The 13,674-nt window shown below is 40.1% G+C and overlaps 1 protein-coding gene across 1 annotated transcript in view; it reads left to right on the top strand.

The window, feature by feature from the left end:
* LOC139579746 (E3 ubiquitin-protein ligase HERC2-like) overlaps positions 1 to 13,674 on the top strand; it is a 34,367-nt gene that overhangs the window by 2,289 nt on the left and 18,404 nt on the right. The window contains 18 exon segments of the mRNA XM_071408568.1: positions 501 to 628; positions 741 to 898; positions 1,070 to 1,119; positions 1,241 to 1,332; positions 1,517 to 1,576; positions 1,684 to 1,786; positions 1,919 to 2,102; positions 2,290 to 2,441; positions 2,599 to 2,721; positions 2,896 to 2,994; positions 3,340 to 3,519; positions 4,976 to 5,116; positions 5,533 to 5,699; positions 5,801 to 5,870; positions 5,959 to 6,029; positions 6,419 to 6,602; positions 6,900 to 7,002; positions 7,391 to 7,609. Coding sequence (XP_071264669.1) covers positions 501 to 628; positions 741 to 898; positions 1,070 to 1,119; positions 1,241 to 1,332; positions 1,517 to 1,576; positions 1,684 to 1,786; positions 1,919 to 2,102; positions 2,290 to 2,441; positions 2,599 to 2,721; positions 2,896 to 2,994; positions 3,340 to 3,519; positions 4,976 to 5,116; positions 5,533 to 5,699; positions 5,801 to 5,870; positions 5,959 to 6,029; positions 6,419 to 6,602; positions 6,900 to 7,002; positions 7,391 to 7,609 — 2,284 coding nt within the window.

Below are 13,674 nucleotides of genomic sequence, written 5' to 3'. Positions count from 1 at the left end.
GTGAAAGGAGACAAATCCGACAGCAGTTCATTAAGTTCATAAAAAGTATTTAATGTCCTAAACAGTGGGCCCACTGGGAGATACCTCTGCACACAAAGTCAGCAACCTCTCAAGATACAATTCATCACATATTAGTAAATAAAGCCAGTTATATAAAATGACCTTGAATAGAGGTGAAAAACAAACGATCAAGTGTCTGGTGGGTGTCTGGAAGAGATTGGCTACACAATGAACCATACAAGTTGTTATCATACTAAATGAGAAGTTCCAGTTTATTACAGAATGGAAAGTCACAGGTTATACAGAATATGTCCTGATTATGGCTGTTAATACAGATCGAGCCTCAGAGCCACCAGAGTAAAGGTCATTCCAGTGTGTCGACCCTTCAATACTATTATACTGTCTCTTTAAGAAGTGATTAGGGCCCTGACCTGACCAGACCAGGAACAACTCTGGGACTTGACATGTAACAACTGGTTCTGGTTCTTTGTGGTCTTTAGGGTGGACAGGTGTTCACCTTTGGGGAGGGAAGCCGAGGCCAGCTTGGGCACAACGCATCAGCTAACGAACTCCTACCCAAACTGGTAGAGGGTATGGATGGACTGGTCTCACAGATAGCATGTGGCAGGTAATGACCAACAGCATAATGCTACTTATACACACATATAATAAACAGATAGGAAACCAACCTTGAACATTCTCAGTCTGACTGTGTTTTTGTCTTACTGTAACTCTGCCAGCCATCACACCCTGGTGCTGGGGTCCTCAGGTCAACTCTGGGCCTTTGGCAGTGGGGTCAAAGGTCAGCTAGGGACTGGCAACACAGAGGGCAGCTTGCGACCCACCTCAGTGCTGCTGAAAACGGCTTCTGGTGGGGCAGAGACAGTCATACTCAACGGTACCAGATACAATGTCTATTTAATTATCTTGTCTTCTATTTTGTATTTGATTCTATTAAATTATATAATGCAGCTACATACTGACTATGTAGTGTTTGGGTGACTGAATTAGAACACATACATAACGAGACTTGATGTCCCTACAACCTCTTCTTTTCTTTTTTTACCAGACATGAAGATATCAGTGGGATGGAATTCAAACTTCATTTACACCGCTGAGGTGATGTTTCTGACCTTTTATACCTCAGTAAAAGGGATACTGGAACATTCTAAATGTCTCAAGCAGCTAATTCATGTTTGAGATATTCAACTTTATTATATTGCTTTATCTGCCTTTGTAGAGTTCTGAAAGAGAACAGCCAATCGGGAGGTTAGATAAAGCCAAGCTGCAAAAATGGCTGACGATGAAGCAAGGAAATACAGAGGCTCAAAGGTTAATTTATTATTTACATTGAATATTAAAACATACAATCAACCGTAGACAAAGGTTCTTTGTTAGTTTAAAACATTTTTTCTCGCAAACTCAAAATGAAATAAAAAAACATTTATTTTAAAGTTATATTTCTTATAGTATAATTGTACTGAAACATCAAATGTGTCCACATTTGTTCCAACAGAGAAATATCCTTGATGTTCTCAACAAGTTCAAGTCTTGTGGCCAGTTTCACCAAAGCCAGGTAAGCGATTTTAAAATGGAAGGTTTGGATAGTTTATAATGAACACTGTGTGTGTACAGTATGTTGTGTCAATGATAATACTATACCCATGCTATTCCCTCTACCAGTGAGTCTCCATCAACTAAAGCTGTAGGAGCTTTGAGAGTGGACCTAGAGGCTGCTAGCCAGGCTTTTGATCAGCTCTTCAACATCCCATGGATCAGGAAATCAGCTAAGATTAACTCACTCTTCAAAGACTTAAACAGATATCAACAATCCATTAAATATCAATATATATTTTGAATGGAGGATCATGATAGCATAATGTAACTGTCTTCATGTCTATATATATTCTCCATACAGGTAAATATATTGCCACTGGTGGACAATATTTTCAGTTCAGCAGCTGTCATCAAGTCACCAGAGATCTTTCTGATACTACCCACAATCCCTCTTTTCCACGAGGACCACAACGTCATGAACATGGTCATGACTTTAGCAATAGTTATCGATGAGGATCTGAATGAAACGGCCATGAAAATTTTAAGTAAATAACATCTGACCTTTTCAGTTTATCAGCAAATTTGGCATCAGTATCATTTTACAGAATTGTATTATAATAGAAGCATAGCTGACACTGTGACACATTACCATATATTATAAGATCATATTTTTTTGCTCAGGCAATATCATTTACATATTTTGGACTTTTGTATTCTTATACCATCTTATAGAAGAGTGGTGGTCCTCAATGGAGACAAACATCATGACTAAGCACATTCTGATGTGGAGGAATGCCCTGTCATTCATGCTGAGGAACGGTCTTCTGGCTACCCACAACCCCGGAGTCAAATTCCTGCTGGAAGCCCTCAAGTCCCTCCACAGAGTCAGTGTCTATGTCAATCATTTTTATAATCCTCCTGACCATTTTCTGTAGGTGCTGTCTGTCAGTATTGTTGATCATGCCCTAACGTACTTCATATTGTGAACTGCAAGGCAGATGTGCAAATCTATTTTGATGCTGACATTATCTTATGTCAAAGGCAAACAAAAGGGCCGGAAGAACCCAGGAAGTTCCAGCCAGTACCTTTTATGTGGAAGAGATCAACGATAGTGTTATTCTATTGGAGGATGTGAAGCTTTGGCGTTTTTGGTCAACAAGGGAGGTAATAAAATAACCAAATCATCTGTAAATTACTAAAATGTTAGAATGATAAAGTGGTGGAATCTGGTTTCACTTGTCCAGTTCTTTCAGTGCAGATTGATGGAATGAGACAACGAGACTGAACCCATGTAGACTATTGAGATGCACTTTCATTTTTCTTTTGTGTCACTTCTAGGACACAGAGGTGACACCAGTCATCTTTTGCCGTTACCCATTTGTGTTGAATCTGATCTCCAAGATGGCGATTTTCAACAGTAATGCACTTTATACAAAGGTATACTGTATTATTCCACTGGCTGTTTTATATCCTTTTATTGAATCTTTGTTTTCAAGTATACCATCGCCTACCCAGTGGTTTCCAAAGACCAGTCTGTATATCACTCTAAATAGACACTGGAGCTGACCCTGTATATAGCTTACTTACTTTTTCGTGTTCTTATTTCAATTTCTTGTGTGTTTATGTTCTACTTAACTTAAAAATATATATATGTGTATATATAGTACTACTGATATTGATTACTGCATTGTTGGGAAAATGCAAGCAGGAAAGTTCTTTCACTGTACTTGTGCACGTGACATAATTTTTTTTTTTTAACTAGTGTATATTTATATATTGCAGGTGGTTCACAAACTCACCCACCGGCTGACGGTGATGTATCCTTCTGGAACGTTCCGAGACAACCCAGAATCTCCCCCTGCTCCAGTCTTCCAGTTGACCTTAAGGCGCCCGTCTCTCATCGAAGACACCTTCAGACAACTGGGTGCTGCAGATCATGACTACTTCCAGAGAGAACTTGTGGTAAAATTATGACAACCTGAATTAGGAAGGACAAATGTTGTTAAAAGCTTTTCACAAGACGATGTTAGAACTAACAATGTTAGGGAGTCTCTATGGGGGTGCCACAGGGTTCAATTCTTGGGCCGACTCTCTTCTCTGTATACATCAATGATGTCGCTATTGCTGCTGGTGAGTCTCTGATCCACCTCTACGCAGACGACACCATTCTGTATACTTCTGGCCCTTCTTTGGACACTGTGTTAACAACCCTCCAGATGAGCTTCAATGCCATACAACTCTCCTTCCGTGGCCTCCAACTGCTCTTAAATACAAGTAAAAGTAAATGCATGCTCTTCAACCGATCACTGCCTGCACCTGCCCGCCCGTTCAGCATCACTACTCTGGACGGTTCTGACTTAGAATATGTGGACAACTACAAATACCTAGGTGTCTGGTTAGACTGTAAACTCTCCTTCCAGACTCACATCAAACATCTCCATTCCAAAGTTAAATCTAGAATTGGCTTCATATTTCGCAACAAAGCATCCTTCACTCATGCTGCCAAACATACCCTCGTAAAACTGACCATCCTACCGATCCTCGACTTCGGCGATGTCATTTACAAAATAGCCTCCAACACACTACTCAACAAATTGGATGCAGTCTATCACAGTGCCATCCGTTTTGTCACCAAAGCCCCATATACTACCCACCACTGTGACCTGTACGCTCTCGTTGGCTGGACCTCGCTTCATACTCGTCACCAAACCCACTGGCTCCAGGTCATCTACAAGACACTGCTAGGTAAAGTCCCCCCTTATCTCAGCTCGCTGGTCACCATAGCAGCACCCACCCGTAGCACGCGCTCCAGCAGGTATATGTCACTGGTCACCCCCAAAGCCAATTCCTCCTTTGGCCGCCTCTCCTTCCAGTTCTCTGCTGCCAATGACTGGAAAGAACTACAAAAATCTCTGAAACTGGAAACACTTATCTCCCTCACTAGCCTTAAGCACCAGCTGTCAGAGAAGCTCACAGATCACTGCACCTGTACATAGCCCATCTATAAATAGCCCAAACAACTACCTCTTCCCCTACTGTATTTATTTAGCTCCTTTGCACCCCAGTATTTCTACTTTGCACATTCATCTACTGCAAATCTACCATTCCAGTGTTTTACTTGCTATATTGTATTTACTTTGCCACCATGGCCTATTTATTGCCTTTACCTCCCTTATCTCACCTCATTTGCTCAAATTTGTATATAGACTTATATTTCTACTGTATTATTGACTGTATGTTTGTTTTACTCCATGTGTAACTCTGTGTTGTTGTATGTGTCGAACTGCTTTGCTTTATCTTGGCCAGGTCGCAGTTGTAAATGAGAACTTGTTCTCAACTAGCCTACCTGGTTAAATGAAGGTAAAATAAAATAAAAAAGAACTCAACCTAAACGCTCCTCTGATGCTTTATCCCTCAGGTGCAGTTTGTGGAGGACATGAAGCTGTCGCTCGTCAACATAAGGGACTTCTTCCTCCATGTGTTTAAAGAGCTGTTGGCATCAGAGTCTGAGATGTTCATGTATAACGACACCAAGACACTGGTCTGGTTCCCTGCCAAGGTAACAACTAGAATTAGGGAATTATGATGTCATTACTGTAGAATAAATCACTGCACTCTCAAGCAAATTCAAATTGGTGAGTAAGAAATGTTAGATTATTCTAAAAACAATCTAAATACATTTAGTCAGTTAATAGCAGAAAAAAGAGATTCAACCATTACAGTAGTGCCACTGTCTACACTGTATCAATCAATATAGCAGTGTTTACAAGTATAATCACCATCACTCCCTACTCTCCCCCTGATGTACCAAGGTTTTATAATTGTACACATTCACAGCTAAAAGCTGAATTGCAGTATACAGACACCAACATAATACAACAAAGGAGATAAAAGTTATTTGAAGAAGAATGGTGCCTGGTCTTGTTTATTCTTGATCTCTGCCTTGACTCATGTGCCACCTACCCTTACTACCAGCCCAGAGTGGAGGAGAAGAGCTACTTCCTGTTTGGTGTCTTGTGTGGCATGGCCCTGTACAACCACAACATTGTACACCTGCCCTTCCCTCTGGCCCTGTTCAAGAAGATGGTGGGGGTCAAGCCCTCACTGGAGGACCTGAGAGAGTTTGACCCTGTTGTGGGAGGGTACGTTTGTATTTTAGAATGTACATTTTAGCTTTGAATTAGTATCCCTTAGAAATGGATTAAAATGTTTCAACATTAATTTATTTTCATTGTAATTGAAGGAGTTTGCGGTACCTCTTGGAGGACTACACTGATGATGATGTTGAAGAAAACCTGGACATGACCTTCACCGTATGTATAATATTGTATTCAATCTTGAGCTGTGAAATATCCCTAGATACAGTATGTGAATAGTGGTAAAACTGTTTATTTTCATCAGGTCATCTGGGATGACCTGAAGGTGGAGCTTGATCCCAAAGAAACAGGAAAACCAGTCACAAGTTTTAACAAGTAAGGCTACAGCAACTTTTACTCCTACAGATGTAAGATCTTAATATGATCCCCCTGTTGCAGGAGAACTTTCCTGCAATGCAGGACATTTTAAAAGTGTAGAATATATTTGAGGTTTAAAAAGGCTTCAGACTTGATTTTCCCTTACAAAAAATGTATCAACCCCTACAAAAATGTCCATTAATTATAATCCACATAATAATTCACATTTCCTGTTGCTGCATGATTATTTTCCTGCTGTAGCAAACTGGCTCACATTACGGTCTATTGTCTGTAATGCATAATACAAGGTGGCAATTTTAGAAGTTAAAAATTACAACAAGCATGCTTTCTGCTTGTTCTGTTTTCTGTTTTTAAAAATATTAAAATACCATAAATTATTTTTACAGGAAGCAGTTTGTTGATGCCTACGTGAACCTTGCCTTCAACCAATCAGCGGAGAAGGTGTTTGAAGAGTTCAGGAGAGGCTTCTTCAAGGTGTGTGACAGGGACGTGGTGGAGTTGTTCCAGCCTGAGGAGCTCAGGGGAGTCATGGTGGGGAAAGAGGACTACGACTGGGACACGCTCAAACAGGTCTATATACAACCATCATTCATTACTCAGTATGGGGCTGGGTACTGACTTGAGAAATTAGGGCATAAATCAGTCAGTGTTGATGCATTTATATCAATGGGGGATTTGCTTTGATCAAGTTATGGGTACGTATCTCAAGTTAGGACTGGGACTAGGAGATAATGTGCTATACATTGCCTAGCTATACATGGTGCTTTGTGACATACTGTGTGACTTTGAGCGGTGAATCGTTTAAATTAGGTGCAAGTTTTAATATTGTTTAATTATTGCTGCCATTTGTTTGGTTTGTATGTCCAGAACACTGTGTATGATGGAGAGTACCATGCCAGACATCCCAACATCGTCACATTCTGGGAGGCTTTTGAAGAACTGACAGACGACCAAAAGAAAGCTTTTCTCCGTAAGTATGGCACTAAATTGCTCTCGGTTGAGTAAAACTGGAGGAACCAAACAGTCTTTCATAATGCTGGTTCAGGGTTTTGTCTGCATATTTGAACTTCCTGTTCGACAAGAGCATTTACAAAAAAAATGTGTCTGAACACATTTGACATTTTAGTAATTTAGCAGACGCTCTTATCCAGAGCGACTTACATGAGCAATTAGGGTTAAGTGCCTTACTCAAAAGCACAACAACATATTTTTCACCTAGTCGGTTCAGGGATTCAAACCAGCTACCTTTCGATTACTGGCCCAACGCTCTTAATGGCTATGCTACCTGCCGCACAAAGACATTCACTATATTTCTTCCCATTCCGTCTACCTTTCACTCTCTCTCCCTTCCTTCTCAGTGTTCCTGACGGGCTGTGATCGCGCTCCCATCCTGGGCATGGACAAGATCCAGATGAAGGTAGCAGTCCTGCAGAACTCTACTGAACTACATTTCCCAGAATCCCTTACCTGCCACTTCCTACTGCTGCTGCCCATCTACCCCTCCAAGGAGATGCTGCTGGCCAGGCTCAAAGAGGCAGTGGCCCACAACAGAGGCTTCTGGAAGGAGTAATGGACACTATATATATAGGCTACTGCTGTGTTAATCATTTCATGCCATTTGTTTCTTACATGTCAATATATCTCTTCAGTTTAGCATAGGATTTTGGTTGTGTTGATATAGCCTTCATCTAGGTTCAGATTTTACACTTTAAAAAAAACTTTTAAACCTTGGCTTTTTCAAGTGAACATTTTAAATTTGCAAATGTTTAGGCTATTTATAGGCTTACCGTGTTATTGGAAAAAACTATCCTTGACTTAAAGTCCACTAATTTTGAATGTGATTATGAAAAAATATTTGATTTATTTTGTCATTTTATGGAATTCTGCATGGGAACATCCTTTTTTTTTTTGACATTCATGTCTGTATCTTGTGTTCTTTTAACAGAATAATTATTTATGTATCTAAATAATACAGATATTAGTTTCACCTTAAGGTGTTTTCTTTTATAATTGCGTATTCCCTCAAATGCAGAGCAGTGGTGTGGTTTCTCCAACAACGTGCACAACCTTCCCAGCTAGCACATAACGTTCTGAGAACTATATGTTTCTTCTTCGTTTTGCATACAACCTTCCCATAACATGTACTACAGGTTTCCAAATGGTTCTATTTAAAGTAAATTGTTCAGAGATCGTTAAGAAACAACGTTCTTCTATGGGAATTTACGTATCTCATCATAATGTTTCCTACAGGTTTTCTCATGGTTCTATTTAAAATCATGTTCTCAGAACGTTAAGAAACAACATTCGTCTGTGGGAATTTCAGTACTTCAGCATAATGTTTTCCTAATGATTCTATTTAAATCAGGGATGGGGAACATTGATGAGGGTGGGGGCCACAAAAAAACAGAACTCATCATGAGGGGTGGCAATTCTGCACATTTTGCCATTGGGCATACAGAAAATGTTGCCGTTTTAACGCAAGTTTACAGCAATTCTACACATTTTGACATGGGGCAGAGAGAAGATACATTTTTTTGATCAATGGGCCCCATCCCGGTCGGTAATTCGACCATACAGTTGAAGTCGGAAGTTTACATATACCTTAGCCAAATACATTTAAACTCAGTTTTTCACAATTCCTGACATTTAATCCTAGTAAAAATTCCCTGTCTTAGGTCAGTTAGGATCACCACTTTATTAAAAAAATATGAAATGTCAGAATAATAGTAGAGAGAATGATTTATTTCAGCTTTTATTTCTTTCATCACATTCCCAGCGGGGCAGAAGTTTACATACACTCAATTAGTATTTGGTAGCATTGCCTTTAAATTGTTTAACTTGGGTCAAACGTTTTGGGTAGCCTTCCACAAGCTTCCCACAATAAGTTGGGTGAATTTTGGCTCATTCCTCCTGACAGAGCTGATGTAACGGAGTCAGGTTTGCAGGCCTCCTTGCTCGCACATGCTTTTTCAGTTCTGCCCACACATTTTCTATTGGATTGAGGTCAGGGCTTTGTGATTGCCACTCCAATACCTTGACTTTGTTTTCCTTAAGCCATTTTGCCACAACTTTGGATGTATGCTTGGGGTCATTGTCCATTTGGAAGACCCATTTGCAACCAAGCTTTAACTTCCTGACTGATGTCTTGAGATGTTACTTAAATATATCCACAATTTTCTTTCCTCATTATGCCATCTATTTTGTGAAGTGCACCAGTCCCTCCTGCAGCAAAGCACCCCCACAGCATGATGTTGCCACCCCCATGCTTCATGGTTGGGATGGTGTTCTTTGGCTTGCAAGCCTCCCCCTTTTGGTCATTATGGCCAAACAGTTATATTTTTGTTTCATCAGACCAGAGGACATTTCACCAAAAAGTACAATCTTTGTCCCCATGTGCAGTTGCAATCCGTAGTCTGGCTTTTTTAATGGCGGTTTTGGAGCAGTGGCTTCTTCCTTGCTGAGCGGCCTTTCAGGTTATGTCAATATAGGACTCGTTTTACTGTGGATATAGATACTTTTGTACCGGTTTCATCCAGCATCTTCACAAGGTCCTTTGCTGTTGTTCTGGGATTGATTTGCACTTTTCGTTCCAAAGTACGTTCATCTCTAGGAGACAGAACGTGTCTCCTTCCTGAGCGGTATGACGGCTGCGTGGTCCCATGGTGTTTATTCTTGCGTGCTATTGTTTGTACAGATGAATGTGGTACCTTCAGGCGTTTGGAAATTCCTCCCAACGATGAACCAGACTTGTGAAGGTCTACAATTTTTTTTGTTGGCTGATTTCTTTTGATTTTCCCATGATGTCACGCAAAGAGGCACTGAGTTTGAAGGTAGGCCTTGAAATACATCCACAGGTACACCTTCAATTGACTCAAATGATATCAATTAGCCTATCAGAATCTTCTAAAGCTATAACATAATTTTCTGGAATTTTCCAAGCTGTTTAAAGGCACAGTCAACTTAGTGTATGTAAACGTCTGACCCACTGGAATTGTGATACAGTGAATTATAAGTGAAATAATCTGTCTTTAAACAATTGTTGGAAAAATGACTTATGTCATGCACAAAGTAGATGTTCTAACCGACTTTCCAAAACTATAGTTTGTTAACAAGAAATTTGTGGAGTGGTTGAAAAACGAGTTTTAATGAATCCAACCTAAGTGTGTGTAAACTTCCGACTTCAACTGTACTTACTACAAGTTTAGATAGCTTGCCGCTATCTGCATTTTTTTTTGCTGACATGGGCTTAGTGCGTGACTTCTCATGCGAAACCAAATTTCAAAGTTGCACCTTGTGTATTCTATTATTCTAACTCCCAACAGTAAGTTGAGACTGAGTGAGCTCATGTATTTTTTTATATATACACTACCGTTCAAAAGTTTGGGGTCACTTTATCCATTATCAGCAACCATCACTTCTGTGTTCCAATGGCACGTTGTGTTAGCTAATCCAAGTTTATGATTTTAAAAGGCTAATTGATCATTAGAAAACCCTTTTGCAATTATGTTAGCACATCTGAAAACTGTTGTCCTAATTAAAGAGGCAATAAAAATGGCCTTTAGACTAGTTGAGTATCTGGAGCATCAGCATTTGTGATTTCAATTACAGGCTCAAAATGGGTATGCAAAAATGTACGTTCCCTCAACTGCCAAGGAACCAAATGTGCTAGCTGGTGTGTTTGTTTGTTTAAAATACTTTATTTACCTGGCCCCTGTCCCACTGCATATGTGTCAGCCTGATATTTTTGTTTACTCAGGCTATGCCCGTTGTGGCATAAGTTTCTGTTTGGAGGAAAATGTCAACTGAAGTTTCGTTTTCGTTTCATGCTGTGTTGCTTTTAAAGTTGAAATACTTAAAAAATAATTAAGTACTAAAGTATTTTTTTGGGGGGGGTTTATCTGTACTTTACTTTGCTATTTATATTTTTTACTTTTACTTCACTACATTCCTAAAGAAAATAATGTACTTTTTACTCCATACATTTACCCTGGCACCCAAAGTACTTGTTACATTTTGAATGCTTAGCAGTACAGGAAAATGGTCCAATTCTATATACACAAAGATTTTCATGTTAATGTGTTTGGTTATCTATGTCGTTAATAGTTTATCTTTTAAAGAAAAGTAGTACATTTGATATGTTTGAAGAAGACAGTATGAGTAGATCGAATCATTTAATGTCAAATCATTATTTAGTCAAAGATAAAAAAATTAAAATAAAAAAAATCGGTGAAATCTATTTTCTACAGACAGACCTGCTCCAGCTCCTGTTGATTGCATGAATCTAAAGAAGACCATTGCTGTTTCCTGTGGAGTGGAGCATACTGCCGTTCTGACATTTTTTACACAACAATATTTCAAAACCATTTTTGAGGTTTTAAATTGTATAGAAATGCAGTAAATGAGCTTCAACTTCAGACCTCACTGTGACCCTTAAATACCATAGCAAGCTGTAAGACAAAAAACACACACTTTAGCTTTGGGGAAGAGGGTTTCAGGTGGGCGGAATGGGGTAGGCTATGGGGGGTGATAAGTGCCGGAATTAATCCTCGTGAAGCTACTGATACCTCTTACGAAGTCACCTAACGTCTTCCTAGTGCCATAAAATACCGGCATGAATTAACATGGACTGTCAACGGAGACCACTTTTTTTCTAAGGTGTCAAACTGCCGACACGTTTACGTGACACGTACAGTGGGGAGAACAAGTATTTGATACACTGCCGATTTTGCAGGTTTTCCTACTTACAAAGCATGTAGAGGTCTGTAATTTTTATCATAGGTACACTTCAACTGTGAGAGACGGAATCTAAAACAAAATTCCAGAAAATTACATTGTATGATTTTTAAGTAATTCATTTGCATTTTATTGCATAACATAAGTATTTGATCACCTAACAACCAGTAAGAATTCCGGCTCTCACAGACCTGTTAGTTTTTCTTTAAGAAGCCCTCCTGTTCTCCACTCATTACCTGTATTAACTGCACCTGTTTGAACTCGTTACCCGTAGAAAAGACACCTGTCCACACACTCAAACAGACTCCAACCTCTCCACAATGGCCAAGACCAGAGAGCTGTGTAAGGACATCAGGGTTAAATTGTAGACCTGCACAAGGCTGGGATGGGCTACAGGACAATAGGCAAGCAGCTTGGTGAGAAGGCAACAACTGTTGGCGCAATTATTAGAAAATGGAAGAAGTTCAAGATGACGGTCAATCACCCTCGGTCTGGGGCTCCATGCAAGATCTCACCTCGTGGGGCATCAATGATCATGAGGAAGGTGAGGGATCAGCCCAGAACTACACGCAGGACCTGGTCAATGACCTGAAGAGAGCTGGGACCACATTCTCAAAGAAAACCATTAGTAACACACTACGCCGTCATGGATTAAAATCCTGCAGCGCACGCAAGGTCCCCCTGCTCAAGCCAGCGCATGTCCAGGCCCGTCTGAAGTTTGCCAATGACCATCTGGATGATCCAGAGGAGGAATGGGAGAAGGTCATGTGGTCTGATGAGACAAAAATAGAGCTTTTTGGTCTAAACTCCACTTGCCGTGTTTGGAGGAAGAAGAAGGATGAGTACAACCCCAAGAACACCATCCCAACCGTGAAGCATGGAGGTGGAAACATCATTCTTTGGGGATGCTTTTCTGCAAAGGGGACAGGACGACTGCACCGTATTGAGGGGAGGATGGATGGGGCCATGTATGGCGAGATCTTGGCCAACAACCTCAGTAAGAGCATTGAATATGGGTCGTGGCTGGGTCTTCCAGCATGACAACAACCCGAAACACACAGCCAGGGCAACTAAGGAGTGGCTCCGTAAGAAGCATCTCAAGGTCCTGGAGTGGCCTAGCCAGTCTCCAGACCTGAACCCAATAGAACATCTTTGGAGGGAGCTGAAAGTCCGTATTGCCCAGCGACAGCCCCGAAACCTGAAGGATCTGGAGAAGGTCTATATGGAGGAGTGGGCCAAACTCCCTGCTGCAGTGTGCAAACCTGGTCAAGAACTACAGGAAACGTATGATCTCTGTAATTGAAAACAAAGGTTTCTGTACCAAATATTAAGTTCTGCTTTTCTGATGTATCAAATACTTATGTCATGCAATAAAATGCAAATTAATTACTTAAAAATCATACAATGTAATTTTCTGGAATTTTAGATTCCGTCTCTCACAGTTGAAGTGTACCTATGATAAAAATTACAGACCTCTACATGCTTTGTAAGTAGGAAAACCTGCAAAATCGGCAGTGTATCAAATACTTGTTCTCCCCACTGTACACGCCATGCAACGTGGCACTGACACGTCATGTGTCAGTTTGCTTGTAAGTTTATTATGAAAGATCTTACCACGAACGCCTTAAACTGACACGTAACACATGTAGACATTAAGTGACTAGTTTATTATTAAAGATCTCAACATGAACGCCTTACAAACGTCTACATCTACATGATTTTGTAAAAAACATTTTTCATTGCCAAAGTAATCTAATCAATTTAATTTGTCGATTTAGCTAAAATAGGCATGTCACCTCAATAGGTTAGTTGATATTGCAGCCAGTCACCATTACTGTGTAGATATGCCTATTTCTCAAATTAATACAGACACAAGTGCTTCTTTGTTGGAGGTAGCCCTATTCAGAAA

The sequence above is a fragment of the Salvelinus alpinus genome, chromosome 6 (genome assembly GCF_045679555.1).
Source record: "Salvelinus alpinus chromosome 6, SLU_Salpinus.1, whole genome shotgun sequence".
Taxonomy (NCBI): Eukaryota; Metazoa; Chordata; class Actinopteri; order Salmoniformes; family Salmonidae; genus Salvelinus; species Salvelinus alpinus.
Note: the sequence above shows the minus strand (reverse complement) of the source record. Positions and strands in the feature narration are given on the sequence as shown.